Source organism: Lycorma delicatula, chromosome 5 (genome assembly GCF_047948215.1).
Source record: "Lycorma delicatula isolate Av1 chromosome 5, ASM4794821v1, whole genome shotgun sequence".
Classification (NCBI taxonomy): domain Eukaryota; kingdom Metazoa; phylum Arthropoda; class Insecta; order Hemiptera; family Fulgoridae; genus Lycorma; species Lycorma delicatula.
The window spans coordinates 16,523,026-16,543,088 of NC_134459.1; the positions used below are offsets into that span (position 1 = coordinate 16,523,026).

The window sequence follows — 20,063 nt, forward strand, 5'->3', positions numbered from 1 at the left end:
GAGTAACCCTCCGCGGACCATTATATTTTCTAGGGCTAGACCAGCAACTACATCAAATCAAAGTTTACATATAATAGGGGGGGGGGGCGTATTATTCAAAATTATCACCACCCCGGCGCACGGGCGCTCGAAAACAACCTGCATTATATATATCTCTCCTGCCTGGCCTTACGGCGGGCAGACATCTAATCCTTAATAGAGGTATATCCCGCTCAGACTAGTCAATCCTAACGATACTAACAACCGCGCCAAAACCGCTGGTACCATGATCCCACATAACCTTTTCACTTCCCACCCATCCTTTGAAGAAAGAAGCGAATTAAGACAACAGTCTGTCTCTCGCCAGTATAGTTCCCCCTGGAACATACTGGATAGTAACAAGGTTAACAAGAACACTAGAGAGGCAGACATGAAAACAAATATCCAAATCATCCCGAATCCATACTCCTACCGACTGAGATAGCTCTGGCGCGCAATGCCTCAGAGCAATCCTTCCAATCACATTTTCATTAATTCAAACCAAATTAAATTGAATTGAATTAAAATAAATGATAAAGTGTAAGCCCAAAAATCGCCTCCGGCGTCCTTTCCTTAAGAGAGGACGCCCCCTTAAATGAAGAATTTCAGCCCACTCTAGACTGAAATGGAGCGCGTCACGGAAGATAAGGTTATTAGCACATCGTTCCGTCGGGCCCCTACCGACAAACCCTCCGTTGGATCGGAACGCAATCCACACCTCACAAAACGAATAAACGTCAGCCACTATTAATAGTCAGTCCATTAGAATCACCCAGCAGCAAAGGACGCGAGTCCGTATACTGCGAAAAGCAGGAGGGTATTGCACCCTCCGACATCCTTGCGTTCCGTTCCAATCAACCGAGTACTTTTCAATCAAATCTTCACACGTTTTTATTTGATGGCCAAATTTTCTAAACCTTTAGTAATATGCAGTTTCATTGGAGCTTCTTTCGGTGGAGCGATTCTCGTAAAGTAATTTTTAGATTAATTTACACGTGCTTTTTTGTTATTTTGGTTATGTAATTTTTCTTTAAATGCCCAGTTGTTAATTTCAGCTGGAGATGAATTATATTTACAATTGTAAATATAACTTAGATTATAGTATGTGGTACTTAAACCACATTTCAATTTAAGAATCAATTTAGGTTTAGATATTTGCATTTTTAGGTGTCCTAAGTTATGAGGTCAGAACCTATAACTTAATTTTACAAATCTTGATGATTTTTTAACAAAATGTACCTATTTTCTGTAATCATAACACTTTTTATGCATTTTTATTAACGTTTTTTTAGTGTTTTACAAAATTATACTATTTCTTTACTTCTGCCCAATAAAAGTTATCTTTTTAATCTTGTAAACACTAATTCAGACCAATAATACTTGTGTATTGAAATCTCATACAGAACAATTTAATTTCTAATAATTATGACCAGATCAATTTTATTCATAATTATTAATTTATATTAATTGCTTTGTTTCTATCTTCCCTTTTTTGTGAATTAAACTTTGCAGCCTTCAACTCGGCTTGCAAAATATTTTCACTGTATGTACGAAAACATTTCACTGCATTTACTATATTACAGAATTACCATTCAGTTTTCTGACTACTAAATATATAATTTAAAACAAATTTGGTTACTAATAGGGAAATTCAAAAAAGACATTTTGTTAGCGTTTTAAAGAAGACATATTTTACTTCCCTTATTTTGTTGTTAGGCCTAAATAGTAGGAAACAAACATTTGTGTACAACTTAATACTCGATTGACCACATCCAAATGAAAAGTTGCATTGCCCCTACACATTCCAATTAGAGGATCTAATTTTAATCGGCAAAAGAATAAAGTTATGCTTAAAAGATAACAGTCGTGTGAGTAGAAATAAATGGATTGTAGTCTGTAACATTTTTTCATTGGTTTAAACTGTAATTACTATTTGCTGAAACATTTATAATGTGCTGTTTTAGATATTGCTTAGCAGCATTGAAAATAGTGACTACTGATACTTTTATAGATATAATCTTTCTTTCTGTATCAACTCTAAAATAAACTTAACATTTGTATGTAAAATTGGAAAGGAAATTTTTAAAAAGCCATCAGTTTTCAGTGTAAATTGAATTTCTGAATTCATGAGTCTTCGTTATCATGTTTAATATTCATGAATGAGTGTTCATTCATTATGAAAAATATTAATTAGTGTTAATGTAACTTTGCATTATAGCTTGTTAATAATTTGCAAGATTTATAATTCAGAGTTGAATAGGAAATATAACTTATGATTAATTAAATTGAGCATTATCCACTTTAGAATCAACTAAGGTTATAAGATATCATTTCAATTTTTACTTCTAGTTTATTTCAATTTTTTAAGAATAAAATACAAGGTGTTATTTTTCTAGAGAATTCCTCGGAGGTGATCCATATAACAGTATTAAAAATGCATCAGATAAAATAATAATAGTAACTGGAGCTACCTCAGGAATTGGTAGAGCAACTACATTAGCTTTGGAAAAATTAAATGCCAAAGTAATAATGGCTTGTAGAGATAATTCTAAATGTGAACAGGTTTGTTGGTATTTAATTAAAAAAACAATTTTTTTCTGTTTATAAACTGTACTTATAAAATAATATCATACTCTGCATGTAATTATACTGTACATTCAATTTCTTCTAATTAATTTAGATTATAAGCTTCTTAATTTAGACAAATTTTTAAGTTCCTTTTTTCATTAATTTCCAGAATAGTTTGGTCACTTTTACAACTTTGAATTACTTAATACCAACAACATTAATTGGATTATATTAGTATTATTATTTATTTATTACATCTAGAGATAAATTATACATATTTCAAGTACAGTTTAATACTTCCTTTAGAGATAAACATGATACCTGTACATAGGACTGGAAAATACAATATAAATAAAAGTACAAAAAGTTCTTATAAAATTAAATCATAGTATATTGTTTATGAGCAGTTTGGTTAGAAAAAATAATTCATACAGCAAATCTATATACTTTTAATCCATTTCTTAATTTGCATCTGTTTATATTTTTGCTAGCATCTTATGTTTTTAGGTTATTTGGCAATTTATTATACTTTTTGATACAACTGTATCAAAACTATAATTAAAAAATTATTTTACTTAGTAAAATTAACTAATAAAATTAGCTTTTATTAGTAAAATTAACTAATTTTTAGATATGCTGCTCTGTTTGAAATTTAAGTGATTCTAATTGTAATATTTGTATAATATTTAATGGTAGTTGAAAATCATTCTCTTTTTTTCTTAATAATTTTCAACAATCTCTTTTGAAGACTGCAAGATTCCTTTTAGGCTATTATAAGCCTCAGATCATGCAACAATATGTATAGTAACATATGGGTTACTATACTGTGAAAAATGGCATAGTAAATTGTTAATATTGATCGCCAGTGCAATATTCTATTTAACTTTGTAAATAAGTAAGTAAATATTTTGTTTTTTTAATTATGTATTCAATATGAACACCCCATTTCATGTTAAAATTTATATTTACTCCAAGATATTTATATGATACAACTCTTTATGGGCAGTTTCTTAATATATATATATATATCAAGTCTGACAGGTACACTACCTATATATTCAAAAAGTCATGTAGACAGTTTTTTTTATATTTAAGGATAGTAGATTTATGCATAACCATTCGTGTATTTTGTTAAGTTTTTTATCCATATTTAGTGTAGCTAATTTCCATGTCTACCTGTAGTCAGAACTGCAGTATCATATGCATAGGTTATAATAATAATTTCATTATCAGATGAAACCAGTATATCATTAATAATATACAGTAGGGAAAAAAGTGTTCAAAGTATAGCAGCTGGGGTATACTAGTAATTATTTCAACTAAAGAGCCGTTAATATTTTGAAAAAATTTTGTTGATTGTTTTTTATTTGACGAGTAACTTTTAATTAGTTCTAATGCCATACCCTGAATATTGTATCTGTGTAATATTTAGAACAAGATTTATGATTTACAGTATTGAAGGCTTTAGACAAGTCTAAAAATATGGCATCCTGACTCCTGTAGGGGAAGACAAACCTTGCCTTGTGATGATCCTGGTCGTTACACCGCCCCACCCGTTTCAAATCCTATTGGACTTAAGGGGGTCATCTTTTAATTATCTAAACCTGATAACACATCACAGTCAGTCAGTTTTGCTCATGTCAGGATGTCACATGATACAAATCCTCGGCAGACATTTTCATCAATGTATTTACATAACTTACTATTGCCTTTGTATGGCTTCTACCAACCAGACCACCTACCGCATACCTTACAGCCCTCAAGTATTTAATTAACCAATCTGCAGATCTCTGTGCCTTCCTCTAACACTGAAAAACTCTTCCCATATCTTACTTTAATTACACTATGCGCTTAGATCATTACTTGACTGAGCCTTTAAACAGCAAATGTATTATTGTCATACAAAAAAAACAAGTGTTGACTGCAACAATGACAATTTTGTCCTATAATTCATTTTACTCAAAGTCCTTTGGATTTACCTAAAAATTAAGAAACAGATTCACAAATTTAAAAAGCCTCTAATGAAAACATACCCTTTCTCACTCTGCTCTGATTTCAGGAGCAAGGTCAGTGGCTACACCCTCCCACACTGCATGTCCCTTTCACATTCTTGAGCCTAACAGTGAATGTCTCAACTAACTTCGGCTCGACACAAAATTCCTATCTTGGTGAAGTAAGCACCCAGGTTGCTATTCTATCTATAAATCCATAACAACATCAGACTCTGTCAGCCATCCTCTGCAGGCCTAAGAATCTCAGGAAACCAACCGCTATGTTCCTTTCCCTTTTGGTTTTCCAATTAACTTGCAGAACAGAACCAGAATTGATCCTTGCAAGCTCCATAACTGCTTAGGTACATACCTGTACTACATAGCTTCATACCTGTGGTAGACATAATAAATCATGGTACACATTTATCATTGGCCCTACATTCCTAACACAAGACTGAATTAATCAAACGAAATCTGCCCAATCTCTCTCAAAAAGCACCATTTCCAGAATGAAACTGTGTAATATGCTAGTTGAGGAAACTCCACCTAACAAACTGCGTACTTCTCACATCAGGAAAAATACCATGGATGTAAGGACCATTGGACTATTCAGTCCACCTGTCCTGCCTTAAATTGAAACCTTGTTCATCTGTTTTTTCTATGCATCCAAAGGTAAGCTGGCCTGCCTTTTTGGCATCATAACATAATTGGTGCTCATTTGCAAGGATACCAATGGGCTTTATACCAGAAATAACAAGGACTGCCTCTCAAGAGACAGTCTTACAAGGTCCAATCACAAATAACAATAGGAGACGTTGAGCTCTTAAAAAATATTCCTATATCTTTGTACCTTATTCGAAGAGCCCAGATACACCTTTATGAAAAACACAGATGGTTCTGAAATTAAGCCCCCAATCAGGGTGAACTGCTCTCTAAACACTGAAAAAAGCATTATAAGCCTTTGGGACAGTTTTTTAAAAGTGGCCTTTGAATCGAACATTCTCATTAATGATAACAACCTAGATACTTCTGCATCCACAACCTAGATACTTCTGCCATTGATACACAAGCTCATTGTATAACAGCCAGTCTGCTGCCCTTGAGCAACATCATTGTTTTTTTCTCTAGGCTAAACACCATCTTATGTTGCGAACCCAACTGGAGTATCTTACCCTGAATTCAATCTCATTTTTCCAATCTCCTTTAATCAGCCAAAGCCCATCATCTGCATATGCCATGCTGCATCTTCCATGCCTCTGCTGGGCAAAAACCATACCGATCATCCATCAACAACTTTCTAGAATTCTGTAATTTAAAGATACAAAACTTCCTCAAAACCCTTACAGGAGTGATAAAAGTAGCAATTAATGGTTCTTGTTCAGTTTCTCATAAATAAGATTAGTAATTTATCTAGAGCATCGTTTGTGTCTTTGTTTTAACAAAAGCATATTGTCTTCTTGATTGACATTCATCAATAAACTTAAAAATTTTTTATGAATAATTTTTTTTCAAATTTTATGTATTGAAGATTAAAAATATTTTCCTGTCTGTTCTTTGTGATTGAAAATGTTTCTCCAGATTTGAATACTGGTTATTGTTGGATTCTGGTAACTTTAGTTTTGCATCTTTAGGTACTGTTATTTTATTTGCCAAGGTTGATCCAATCTAAAAAATCAGTTAAAACTAGCAGCTTTAGGAATCTTTATTCTCCTTTTCTATCAATGCTGTATTAACTTTTCTTTTGAGTTAGTAGAAGATTTCTTATTTATTTTATTATTTATTTAGTTCTCTAAATTTTTATTATTATTTCCTATGTTTTTACTCTCTTCTTCAGTTTTGGCCATAGCAATAAATATAACATATTACAGTATATTTTTTTAGCTTTTTCAGGGTTATGCAAACAAGATATTAAGCCAACTTTATTTGCTTCAAATTCTTAAGACTTAATAGTTAATTTACATTTCGACAGTTTTCCTATTTTAATTTAACATTTGTGATTCAACTGATATAAAAAGTGGATAATGATTTGTGATTGGGCCTCAAAATTACTACTGACTTCATCATTTAACACTTGTATACATCTCTTTTATTCATACACTTAACAATGACAGAGCCATAATTTTTAAATCAGATTTTTACTGGAAATGAGGTGTTAAACTGAATTATGCCAACCACATGATCAAATGCAGAATTTTTATTTTCACTTGTCAATCACTTTCACAAAGATATCAGATGCATGCTCTTTTTTTCAATCGAAATATGTTGTTTGGGTGTGATGAATAATTTGAAAAAACTGATATTATTTTTCTCGCTTTGAATCTTTTCTTTTAGTAAATCATTTTTCTCCTTTAGTTCATTATTTATTCTACTGAATAAAGTACATTCAACATTTAAGAACTCCAGTTTGTATATTCACCTACCCTTTCAGCCGAGGCCAGTATAGTTGTATCGTGCAGCTTAGATTTGCTGCCTTTGGTGTTATAATGCAATGTGCTATTTTCAAGTTATTTTCATATTTTTTTGTTGCTCATTAAGTTTCATGTGCGCTTTTAGTATTCTAGCTACATTAGATAATACTTTTGAGTTGATGTTAGAGGATATATTTATGTTATGATATTCTGGACAGACCACCAAATCACCAGCATAAAACCCATTCTAATCAATCAAAATCACTTCTGTAATATGCATTTTCACAAATTATGCAGAAGACACTTTTAAACATTGTTTTGTAACATTGCTTTTCCTGAGTCCTGTCTAGCGACACCTTTCACTCAGCCATCACCATATATTTGAATAAAAATAGTAAATTCCGTCACTTTACATTATACACTAATTGTAAATTATGTCAATTATAAACAAATATAAACACTAAATAATTAAACTTCCAGCAACAACAAAAACTAACATTTTAGAATGTTTAGAGGTTATATTCAGTTAACCTCAGTTATATTATAATCATATTCAGTTATTATGTGTTATGAATATATATATTATGTATTTATGCATGTAATATATATTATGTATCTTTGGATTGAAAGAACTTGCACAGAAAATAAGCTCAAGAACCCGTGTTCATTTAGCTAAGAACAATGTATTCCTAACCTCTTAAAGAGTGTAGAAGAGGAGTACAATGTACTCCTCTTATGAAGGGTGGAGCAGAGGAAACGCTTGTATTTTAAACTGCTAGTACTCAGCAGCAAGTGGGGGATATTGACAACCTCTCGACAACCTCTGGTGGACAGCTCAGACTAAGCAGTTTCAGTGGCTATGGAGCATTGGAGCATAGGACATTATGTGTTTGCTGTCAAGCAGGTTTTTTAGAAACACTGATTCTGTGGTCACAGTTCAACGTCTTTTCCAGTGAAATTTTAATGTTGAACATCGAAGTGCAGTTCCAAATTGATTCACCATTCTCCAATGGGTTGAGGTGTTCAGAAGTACTGGATCTGTGATGAAGAAAAGACCACCTGGCCTTCTCCATATAGTCTGAACTCTGGAAAACCTAGACAGAGTGAGAAGAGTAGTTCTTGCTAGTCCGAAACGATTCACTTGGTGGCAGGCTGTAGCACTGGGTACATCACATTGCATCTTACATCTCAAGTGATCTCAAATGAAATTTGAGATCACGTAAATAATGATTGTACAGCAGCTAACTGAAAGGGATTTTGTGGCATAATGAACGCCATTATTATAGAAGATGCAAACACCCTAATAATGATGAGTAACAAAGTCTATTTCCATCTGGATGGCTATGTTCATATACAGAACTGTCAGTACCAGGCGTCGGAGAACCCACATGAACTACACCAAAAACCTCTCCATAACTCAAAAGTAACAGTGTGGTGCGGTTTCTTCAAGATAGGGATTTTTGGTCCTTCCTTTTTTGAAGGGGGAAACCACAGTTACAGTGACGTAAGTGCACTACACTGACATGTTAAACAAGTTCCTGTGTCCAGAACTGGAAAGGCATTGGGTGATCATGAGAGAAATGTGGTTCCAACAGGATGGTGACATAGCTCGCATGCCAAGTGCGTTGATTGAAGTAGTGTGACAAATGTTTCCTGGAATGTCATTTCACAATTCAAAGATGTTTTTTGGTCCCCACACTCTCCCAATCTATCAATTTGGAACTTCTTTTTGTGGGGCTACCTGAATCAAGATTGTAGATGAACAAACCACACACAATCGAAGACCTGAAAATTTCCATTTATCAAGAAATTGAAGCTGTGTTGAATGAAATGTTAGAGAAAGCCGTGCAGAGCTTTGAGGAGAGGCTCTGAATTTGCATCCAACAAGAAGCAAAAATGCAATAAAAATATTATTTAATGTAAAAATATTTTTCTTTAATTAAAAAACTGAAATTATTCACTAGTAAAAAACATAAGTTTCTCTGCATGTATTTCCTTTTTATATATATATATATTTATTAGTATTCTGGATGTCAATTTTAATAAAATTCTAATATATATATTATTATATATATAATTTATATTCTTTCAAAAAATATTTTACAGCAGTCTTTTGTGTTACTGAAAAAGTTATTTGACTTATTCTGTCAAATTCAGATGTATAAAAAATATATATAAAAGGATTTTTTAAATATATTTCTGAATCTCTATATATGGGCAGTAAAATTATGCAATATGCATTATAAAAAGCCATAGTATATGGTAATGTAAAATGTAATGAATATCAATTTTTAAAAGCATTTTTGTAATATTAACTGCTGGACAAACAAGTTTATCTTACATTGGTACCAAGTCTTTGGGTTTGGCAAAATATTTCTACTTCAGATCCCAGGTAATTATCATTAATTCAGTTTTAAAATGATACTTTAGCACAGATATATGTATTAGATTGTTACCTGTTAGGTTTTTCTTATTTGTATTTCAAAGCTTTCAATAAAAAGAAAGTTATTATGCAATAACTTTTTATTGATAAGAAATTCCTAGATTGAAGCTTGATACCAGAGTAAGATGCATCTGTTCATTAAGAAAAAATGAATACTACCAATGCTTTTAATAATTCAAATTCATTTCATTTTACATTATCATACAGTAATGTAAAGCTTTTGCATGATCTTTTTTTTAGTATGCTTTTTTCAGATAAATGTAATATATAATGGAAACAGTTTTCTACTAAATTTTTATTTAGAAAATCAAAGGTTTTCAAATTCTGGAAATGCTTACCATTTTTCATATGACCTTCCATGCCATATTCTGATATACAAGCTTCGATCTCATTAATCATTAAAAAAAAAAAAAAGCTTGAATATGTGCAAATTAATAAATATCAGAACATTAAAATGTTGAAGTGCATTTCAGTAATTAAATTGGTTTAATTTGTAATCTTTCCTTTTGTTATTCTGTAATGAACTAAAGAATATTTATTTAGTGTCATGGTGTTCTTTTTTTTACTTTTGTGATTTTTCTAAAAAAAAAGTTCTCTTAAGTAATGAATAAACGTTTCTTAAAATGATTTATTTGTATTAAAATGGTATTCTGTATAATATCTTGAATTAAACTATTTGAAAAAAAAATACCACTACATACATTAATTTATCTTTTATCATTAGGTTCGGGAAAGTATAGTTATGGAAACAAAATAAAATATATCTATTGTCGGAAATGTGATTTAGCATCAAAGCAATCAATAAGAGATTTTGTTGAAAAGTTTAAAAATGGTGAGTAGAATTATCATTTAGTATCAAGATTACATGTTAATAGATGAATTAAAATGAATGAATTATCAAACAAATTTATATCAATATTAATTATACAATTTTTAATTGAAGTAAACTTTTGAAAAACATTAAAGATTAAAACCAAAAATTGGTTCTGTATTTTAGTCGATGATTTTTGTGAATAATTCCAACAATTAGTAGAGATGTGGGTCATCAGTAGTTATTCAATAAATGGTAATAGTCATTTATTGAATGGCTGGTAATAAATGGTAATAATCACTGATTATTTTATAAACATTCTTAAACCAATATGAATACTTCCTTTTACTGCAGAAGCACTTGTGTTTTGTAGTAACTCACCATACACTATTCATATAAGTGTGGTCTTACCTTCAGGATATCATCTTGTTTCATAAGTAAATTAAAAATATAACATCTTTAATTATTATTAATTAGAATTTTTAGTCATGTGAAAGAATGTCAATAACAACTTCTTGAAAACCTATTGAAATTCGTTAAGGATGCAATAACTTGATGTGATAGGCTTGTGTCAATAATTTTTAGTAATAATGTGATTATGGTGTCAGAGTTGTTCTACTGTATTTTCAGATATAATTTATTATTTCATAAAAATTTTTATGAAATTTTTTTTGGCAACTATTTTACTTTTGAAAGTAAACAATAGAAAGCAACATTGAGAATCTTCTAACTTCCTAAACCAGACTATTTTATTCGAGTATAATGGGGTAGAAGGTAAAGACAACATCCATTGGGAACAGCACATAGAAACTTGCAAGCACTTCAAAGTTTTGAAATATAACACTAGATTAATCAATTATTTTCTTCCAAATGTCTTTTCAAGTTAATTAACTAAAATAAACCATAAAAATCAAGATTTAACCACATTTAAAAAGTAGAATATATAAATTATTTCCATCATCTTCTTCTTCCATCTCCTCCTCCTCCAACTCCTCCTCCACTGTAAATATTGTTAAGCCACCAATATTACAAAAGGCATGTTTAATTAATTTAGTAGTAAATGATATTTTTTATATGTTTCTTAATGATTGACTGTAATAAATTACATAAATAGAATAGTAAACTTAATAATACATTTTTTTTAAACAGTGTACTATAATTTACGCTGTAGTATAACTAGATCTTTTAAAGAAATAAAATACCATTTGGCATCTTGTCAGAATGCTGTCCTATGTAACTTAATGTGTTTTCTAAGAACATAAAGCCATCCGAGTGCATTAATTTTGTGCTGTTGGTCAGCTTCATCTTCATCTCCACTTCTTCTGTCACTTTTGCTTGTGATCCACATTCTTATTTTGTCATCATCAGTAATTTTTTCTTTGTCATCAGAATTTAGCCATTCCTTAATTTCTTTAGTTGAGTTTTTGCAACCTTACATTTTTTTTGTACTAAAGTAATGAAGTCATTATATGTAAATTACCTTCACAAATAGTTATATTTGTCTCTTGAGCAGAAATAATGCTTTTCCATAGCATTTTTGGGATTTCTATTTTAATTTCACCTCTAGCATCTGTTATCCGATAAAGTCATCTTTTATGTTAAGTTAGAGTATCTATTCCCACCTTATGCATAACAATCTTTCATTTGTAGACCTTAAGTACTGCAATGACTCCTTGGTCCATAGACTAAATAAGACTAGTGATGTTTGGTGGCAGAAATATTACTTTAATATCATCTTTGCTCATCACTTCCTCATCTGGTTGTAATAGACCATTATCATTTAAAAGGAATGCCTTCTGAGATAGTTTTTCTTTTATTTAGAGACATTTAGCTCATATCACAAATTCATTGAAAAATCAGGCCTTAAAAATATTTTAATCTATCAAAGCATTTTTTGACTAGAATAACAAACAACAAGGCTTTCAAATAACAAGGTGTTCCTTTACGAGTTATTTTTTAAAGTCCTGGGCTTTTGTAGACGTTCCTACTATAAGAAGCTGTAATTTGTAATTTTTGGATGCATTTGAGTAAGATAAAAATGTAAAATCTTTTTTAAAATCCAGGACTCTTTATTTTTTTTTAGTATTAGCTAAGCTTTTGTTTGGAGGCATTCTGAAATTCAGACCTGTCTGATCACAATTGTAAATTTGTCCTAGATTTTTTTCATCAACCAATTTTTTAAAATTTTGTCATAAAACAAAATTTTATTAGTGGTAGAAAGTTTTCTGCCATTAATAAACAGCTCTCTTATGCCACCAATGCTTATGTTTTTCCCACCAATGCTGTTAGAGAAATTACCTTCCTGAAGTTAATGTTGAAAATATTGAAGTTTGTTTTCCTGTAATATTAATCCAGAAATTGGCAAATTGAAGAAACATAAATACAATGACTCACTTTTTCTCATTGTAATCTAGATATAGCAATACTTTCTGAAAATTGCTCCTTCAGACTAGCGGCAAAGAGGTACAAAGAGTGACAGGAGAATACAGATGGTCTCCGGCTTGCTGTGGGTAGTCGTCAGGCTTGTGGACTTGTGCACAATATATCTGCCCAATATGTATCTTCAAATATTATTTATAATGAATTAATTTATATATAACTGAAAGAATACAGCAAGCACTTTGTTTGTATACTGTTAGGTCAGGGAATCTCCAACCATGACTGACTTTAGAGAGATAGGTAAGAAGCCTAGCTGGTGGAGGGGGCTGGAGCTTTTTCCTTTGACTTCCTCAAATACTGGGTCTTGATAATAATGGTTCAGAAGTGGATGTAGGGGTGACCACCTGGGAGGGTATGAACCCACTCATTGAAGAGTTTTCACAACCCAGGGGCAGGCCTGGCATCTCTGCCCCATTGTCCCATGATGTTTTGGCAGAACTAGATGACTTGTGTTTGTATCTAGCAAACCCAAAGTGTACCAGTGCAGCTACCAAGAGGAGATTATTGCCTCATCTCGAATTCTTCCAAGCGGCTTTCACAGCTCTCGTTGATAGTTTCGAAAATCTCTCCTCAAAACCTAAGGAGGTAACTGCAGTTCATAAAATAGCCCCGGCCCCGGCCCCAATGCAGCCGTGTAGGTATGCTGAGGTGGTAGGCAGCAGACGTGAAACCAGCCAGTCAAAGAAACCTGAGGTTGCATTTGTCAGAAGAGCAAAGGGCTCAACTTTGTCCAGCAGTCAGCTGAAGAAAGACCGCCAGGTTGCCCTTCAGGGTGACTGGAAAGGTCTTAAAATAAGGAACATTAAAGAGACCGGCAAGGGATTAGTTGTGGTAGCGGATGATACAGAGACCATTCAAGCAATTAGAGATTCCACGTGGTTAAGCAATTAAATGTAAAAATAGACCCGAAGAGAATGCATAGGCCCTGCATTATAGTCTATGATATTAACCGTAACCTTGCCAATGAAGATGTCTTGTCCCTCATTAGGGAGCAGAACAGTGATTTGGATGAAGGACTGCAGGTTGGTCTTTAAAATAGGTAGGCGTGATATCCAGAAATATCATGGAGTCTTTAAAGTAGGTTCTGGTCTCTTTCAAAAATATACATCTGCAGGCAGACTATTTATTGATTTAGGGTCCTGCCGGCTAAAAGAGTATGTGGATGTCCAAAGATGTTTCAAGTGCTGCAGATATGGTGTGACAGGGCTAAATTTTGTAAGTTTGCCTTGGTGTGTGCCGATTGTGGCAAGGAGGGCCACAAGCATGACAATTGTTCACATAGGTCTGAGGCTCTGGCCTGTGCTAATTGTAAGAGGTTGCACAAGAATCATCAGCATCCAGGTTAGTAAGGAGTGGGGCTGTTATGTAAGGGTTGTTGTTCTATACTTTAATTCATTAGCTGGTTAGGTTCAGTCAACTAAATACCCAGAGTGCTTATGTAGTCCAGGTTGAGTTAGGTGAAGTTGTAGAGAGCCTCAATGTTGTCCTTCTGCAGCACGCATATGTAATTAAGGGCGATCTGCCAGGCTTTCACAGCTGGAAAAGGTTTTTTTTAGGGCACACCTGTATGTCTGCTATTTTGTGCTGCAGGAAGTCGCTTGATAGTGTCTTTATATGGCAGGTATCTGATGTGCATCATATTGTAGTCAGACTTGCCATTCACCAGACAGAACCTAACAGTTGTTAGTTCATATTTCCAATACATGGATCCCACTGAGGAACATCTAGCAAGATAGGATAGGATCCTTCGTATTGTAGGAATGGTCCAATCCTAATTGGTGCCAATGTTAATGCAAAGTCGCTTTTCTGGCACAGTGGGATCACTGATCATGGCGGCGGCTTAATTGATAGTTTCATCATGCAGCAAAATTTTGAGGTCTTTAATATTGCAGACCAGTTGGCCACTTATGCTGGTATGGTTAATGGACAAAGGGCCTTTTTAGATACAAATATTGATGTCACCATTGGTAGGGACATCCCTGGCAGAATCCTTGACTGGTCTGTGGTTAACGATTATTCTAGCAATCATTGGTTGATTACGTTTTGAAATAGCAGATGAGAAGCGTGATGGCCATGAGGGACACTTCCTGCATGGGAAGGCAGTCTGGCCGAAGTTCTCCTCTTTGTTGGAATCCAGACTGGAGATTTTTCTCGAGACCTTGATAGCCTGCCATTAGATGCCCTGCGTTTTTCACCCACAAACAAAAAAAATTAGATGCCCTGATAGAAAATTTCACTTTTGCTGTGGTGGCGGCAGCTGAAGCCACCATTCCTAGAGGCACTGGCCAGGAACTTATATCTGGTTGGGGGTCTCAGAATGTGACAGCAGTGAGGCAGTCTGTGAATTGACTCAGTAGGGCTGTGCAATGAGAAGGTGATCCTGATTGGCGTGCAGCCCTAACTGCAGATTACTGCAGAAGGAGGGCCAGGTACTTTCATTGCATTAGGTCCTCCAACCGTAATTCCTGGTCTTCTTCATTCAGGAGCAAGGGAATAGAGACCCTTGGACATAAACACAGGTAAGATGTCCTATTGTCAGCTTTATCAACCCGCAAGGGTATGGTAATTCATAAGGACCGTGTCCTTAATATTTTGCTGAATGATTTACTCCTGGATGACACTATGGTGGATGAGGTTTCATACCACTGGCGTGTCAGACGGGAAGTCACGATTTTCGAGACCGACTTACAACCTTCTGAGATCACTGAGGCGGAGGTGCACCAAGTGATCTTTAGTATAGGACGACACAAGACCCCTGCATATGATTGTATCACAGTGGAGCTCCTCGTCCGAGCGCTTCTGGTAGTCCTTGGTCCTCTAACTAGAATATGTAATAGGTTGCTCTTTGCTGGCCACATTCTGTGTGTTGCAAGCGTGGAGACTTAGTGTTGTTCAAAGGTGATGACAAAGATCCTACTGTTCTTCTTACCATCCACTAACGCTCTTGCCTGCAATTGGCAAGGTTTTTGAGAAGGTCCTATATTTGTGTTTCATTGTTCGATTGGCCACCGATCATTTGCTAATGGACAACCAGTATGGTTTCTGACCGGACAAGAGCACTGAGGATGCCATACTAAAGGTGATGGATATAGGTTCCTCTAGTACATATAAATATGTATTAGGGATTTTTCTGGACAAATCTGGGGCATTTAACAACTTATGATTGCCTTCTGCCTTGTTTCAGATACAGAAGCGTAAGTTTACACTAAATATATTAGAAGTGCTCTCAAGTTACTTCAGCCATCAAACCGTTTCCTTGCATGATGGCGGCTCGGAGGTTCGCAAGACCTTAACAAAGGATTCCCTCAGGCTAGTGTTCTGATTCCTCTTCTTTGGATCATAGAATTCAATTCCATGTTGCATTTAAGATTGCGATATGGTTGTCGTGTCGTCACTTATGCTGACGACGCGCTACTACTGATTGAAGGGGATTCACATAAGGAGTTAGTAACGAGCTGCTCATGCTTTTGAGACACTCTGACTGTGGAGTCTGCAACATAAGATGATTTTCAGCCCAGAGAAAACCACAATCATATTGGTTAAGGGCTGACTGGCTGCTTCTCAACAAATCCGAATTCAGATGCTGGTCTTCCCATTTGGTACATTACGGCTCAAAAATACCTGGGTGTTATCCGTGATGAGAATTTTCGGTTCAAGGAACATCTACAGTATGTAGCAAAAAAGGCCACTGATGCATTTTTGTATCTGTACTCAATTGGGAGTTGAATTACCGTACCATGCGTACCCTTTACAAAGGTGTCAGCAAAGCTATAATGCTGTATGCTATGCCTGTCTGGGCTCACTACATGGCTTTTAGGTATTGTGCAGACATTTTGCTGCATGCCCAGCTACTTCTCTTCCTGGCTGTTATAGGCAGTCTTGTAGGAGGCAGTCTGTGTTATAGCTGGAGTCAAACCAATAGATATCTTTGTTAATGAATGTTAGGAACGCTACATTTCTAAGGTAAATAACCTATTGACATCAGAACTGAAGCAGGAGATTGAAGACTGAGGCCTTGCATCTTGGCAGGTCAGATGGGATGAATCCCCCACAGCTCACTACACACATGATATAGTGTCTGATTTAGCTGCGATTGGATTCTCCCTCAATCAGTATATCACACAGTTTCTCTAGGTTTCATTTGGTGGATTCAAGTCAATGCCTGGATTGTTGGACTGATGATACAGTGGACCATGTCCTCTACGTCTGTCCCCGATACGAGATTGAACATGCATGAACTGTAGGGAACTTGAGAGAATACATTCCTTTCTGGATCTCTGTATTAACTGGATGATCCGCAAGGAGTGGTCTATAGTAGCTGGTTTTCTTTGCGCCCTTGTGGTATTTAGGTCTGCAGAGGGAGTTTAATCGATCATGGTAGGATCCCAGATGGCTAGGTTTCCGGCCTAGGCATTGGATTGGTTGAAGTTAAGCACATTGACATTGTGCCATGGTTATATTGGTGTTGTTTGTGATTCGATTTGGGGTTCCCACTGGTGGGGGCAGCCACAATCCCAGGGTATGTTAGCCCGTGCGCGACTGGGGGTATGACTCCATTTCACCGGTGGCGGTCCTGGTTGTGACTTGGGAATGGCACGTGAGACTCCATGATAGGACCAGGTTGGGGATGCGGGGTTTGTCCCCCGGCTCCTGCGCAGACCAGAATGAGGTTATATTCCCCTTGTTACGTGACCTAAATTGGTCGACTTATTTGGGTGTAGGTCTGAATTTCTATGTTGTATAAAACATAATTTTAATTGGTATGAGTGAAGCACTGATTTAATCTTCAACTCGTTTGTTTTCTGAGGCATTCATAGTCGCAAACAGTGCTGTCAAATCTGGACTAGGAACAGGGTTCATGCTTCCACGGTTTCAGTCAGTTAGTTTGAGGGAATCATGTTAGGTCGGATGTGAAAATGTCTGTTTGAGGCCTATGTGAAGGCAAAATTTGATTTGTATTTTACTGATGAAAATGTCTGCCGAGGCATTTTCATCGGTGGCATCATGACTGAGGCATGGCTGATGACTGTGAGATGTAATCAGTTAGAGGGTCTAAAGAGAACCTCCGGCAAAGCCTCTCAGGGCTCAGAATGAAGGGGGCAGTGTGGCATCCAGTAACATCACAAGGTTGGTGTCTTCTCCCTGTGGAGTTGGGAAGTGATGGTTGTACGCTTTCCAAAAGTAAAAATTGGATCACAGAATGCTGTTCTTCAAAAATACTTTCTTCGAGTAGACATGCTATCTTAACTAAGTCTTTAGAAGTTATGTTTACATAAATATTAATCGAACAGCTGACTAACATTCTTCATAAGGTTGCCAACTAATGCTTACAAAAGTGTCAATTCCCTGTATTAAGCATTTTCTTTATTTAATTATTATACCCTTGTATAATATTTGAATTAACTGCCTAATAACTCACCTACATTTTACTGAAATGGACTCGTCCAACAAGTGAACATCACACCGACGCAGTAGACTACTACTGATAGTCATAACAAAGCAATCATAATGCTCAGTGCATCGTTAGAGAGAATATGGTGTTTTCACAAGATGAACGTGTTTTTATTTTTTGAATTATACTTTAGCATGCAATCACTGGTTGCAGTGCAAGAATCTTTTTTCGGTAATTACTGTTATAAATCAGCACCTAACAAGACATGTTTTGTAGTTAGTAGGTAAATTACAGGTTCTGTTAATAATAAGGAACACAAAAAATGAATAACGATGTTGAATACAGACACAGTCACTGAAATCAAAAACTGGTTAACTGCCTCACAAAAAGAAAATCAATTAGTCACTTGTCAGTTGAAATTAATTTGCCAAAATCAACCGTTCATCAGGCAACAAAGAATTAAACTTAATGACCATATCAAATTCAAACAGTTCATCAACATCTTGATCCACAAAGAAAAACGGCTAGAATATTGTCATTGGTTTAATCAATTTGTACATGAGGATATTCATGTTATGAACTCAATTTTTTTCACAGATGAGGCTTGGTTTCATATGGACGGCTACTTAAACAGTCAAAACCGAAGGATTTGGAATGCTGAAAATCCCCATGCATGTCGTGAAACACAATTGCACCCGCAGAAATTGGGGATATAGGTGCAATACCACAAATAAAGTTATTGGTCCTCTTTTCTTAGAGTACACTTTACTGCAGAAAAATATCAGAATATTTTATTGCAAATCATTGCACTCTTGGTTAAGGAAGATCAATACTGCTGGATCCAACATGACATCACATTACAATTATTCAACTTCTGATTTCATTAATGAATTCTTTAGTGACCGTGTTAGTGGTTGTGGCTTCTGACCACAAAGATCTCCAGATTAGGCTGCGCCAGATTTTTTCTTGTGGTTACTTCAAAGAAAAATCCTACACCAACAAACTACAACAATTGAACAACTGAAGGTCAGTATCAACCCACAACTCTAAAAACAGTTGCAAAGAAACACAGTGAAAAGGGTGGAGCACATATTCATGAATATGGCGACCACTTCCAGCATTTACTCTACAATTTAAGGTATTAGAAAGTTTGGAAATTAAATATTTAATTTAATAACTTGCAAATGCCTTTTTTATTTAAATATACCTAATGACATAGGTGGGTTGTGTTTTATATGGGACACCTGTAGAATCTTTATATTGGCCTAGAACAACTTAATACAAGCTTCTGAGCATTATAGCATAGATGTTAAACCTATTGATCTAGTATAACATTACTTGATGTATGTTGCAACACTACAGAGCGCTTTGGTTACTTCATTTATATTGTGTCTATAAAAATTATCAAGAACCTTTTTGCTTTTTTCATTCAGCATTGCTTTTTTTTATTTTAACAGGCACACAAAATCCAGTCCAGAATAACAAAATTGTCCAGTCAGCCCTTTTCATTAGCTCTGTCTTTTCTGTTTTAATTTTTGAAACAGTTTTACCTCTGAAAATGACACACAGTTGTAATTTGCTGCTGTTTACCTTTATAAATCATCTTGATATACTTTTACATATCACAGCCACCTGTTCTTATCACAACAAATTATTTTATTGATTGTTGTTTCTTATAGCAATTCAAAATGCATTGATGTATAATCTGCATTTTGATTAGGAATGAATCAACAGTCACATATTTTAAATATAAATTTATCACATATCAATGATAAACATGTTGGTATAGAACTTGTTGATTTTTTAAATATTAATGAATCTCTTTTAAAACTTAATAATAATTGCCTCCCCGTAAAACTTGCCTTTAAATGTTCAGTGCAGAGTTTCTTTGAAATTCATTTAACTTCCGTTGAAATATTTTTCTAAAACTTTGTAGATATGCTGCTGCCTTCACAAAATTTTCCAAATCTTCTCTTCTATTAAAAAAATGTTT

At 34.5% G+C, this 20,063-nt stretch overlaps 1 protein-coding gene across 2 annotated transcripts in view; it reads left to right on the plus strand.

Annotated features, from left to right (window-relative positions):
• Positions 1 to 877: 877 nt before the first annotated feature.
• LOC142325835 (retinol dehydrogenase 14-like) overlaps positions 878 to 20,063 on the plus strand; it is a 69,203-nt gene continuing 50,017 nt past the window's right edge. Inside the window, exons 1-3 of one of the 2 annotated variants that reach the window (XM_075367857.1) lie at positions 878 to 990; positions 2,415 to 2,580; positions 10,153 to 10,260. In XM_075367857.1, the coding sequence (XP_075223972.1) occupies positions 10,258 to 10,260 (3 nt within the window). In that variant the 5' untranslated portion in view covers positions 878 to 990; positions 2,415 to 2,580; positions 10,153 to 10,257. Of the gene's footprint in view, positions 991 to 2,399; positions 2,581 to 10,152; positions 10,261 to 20,063 lie in introns of both variants that reach the window. The other variant, XM_075367858.1, reaches the window with a different exon arrangement.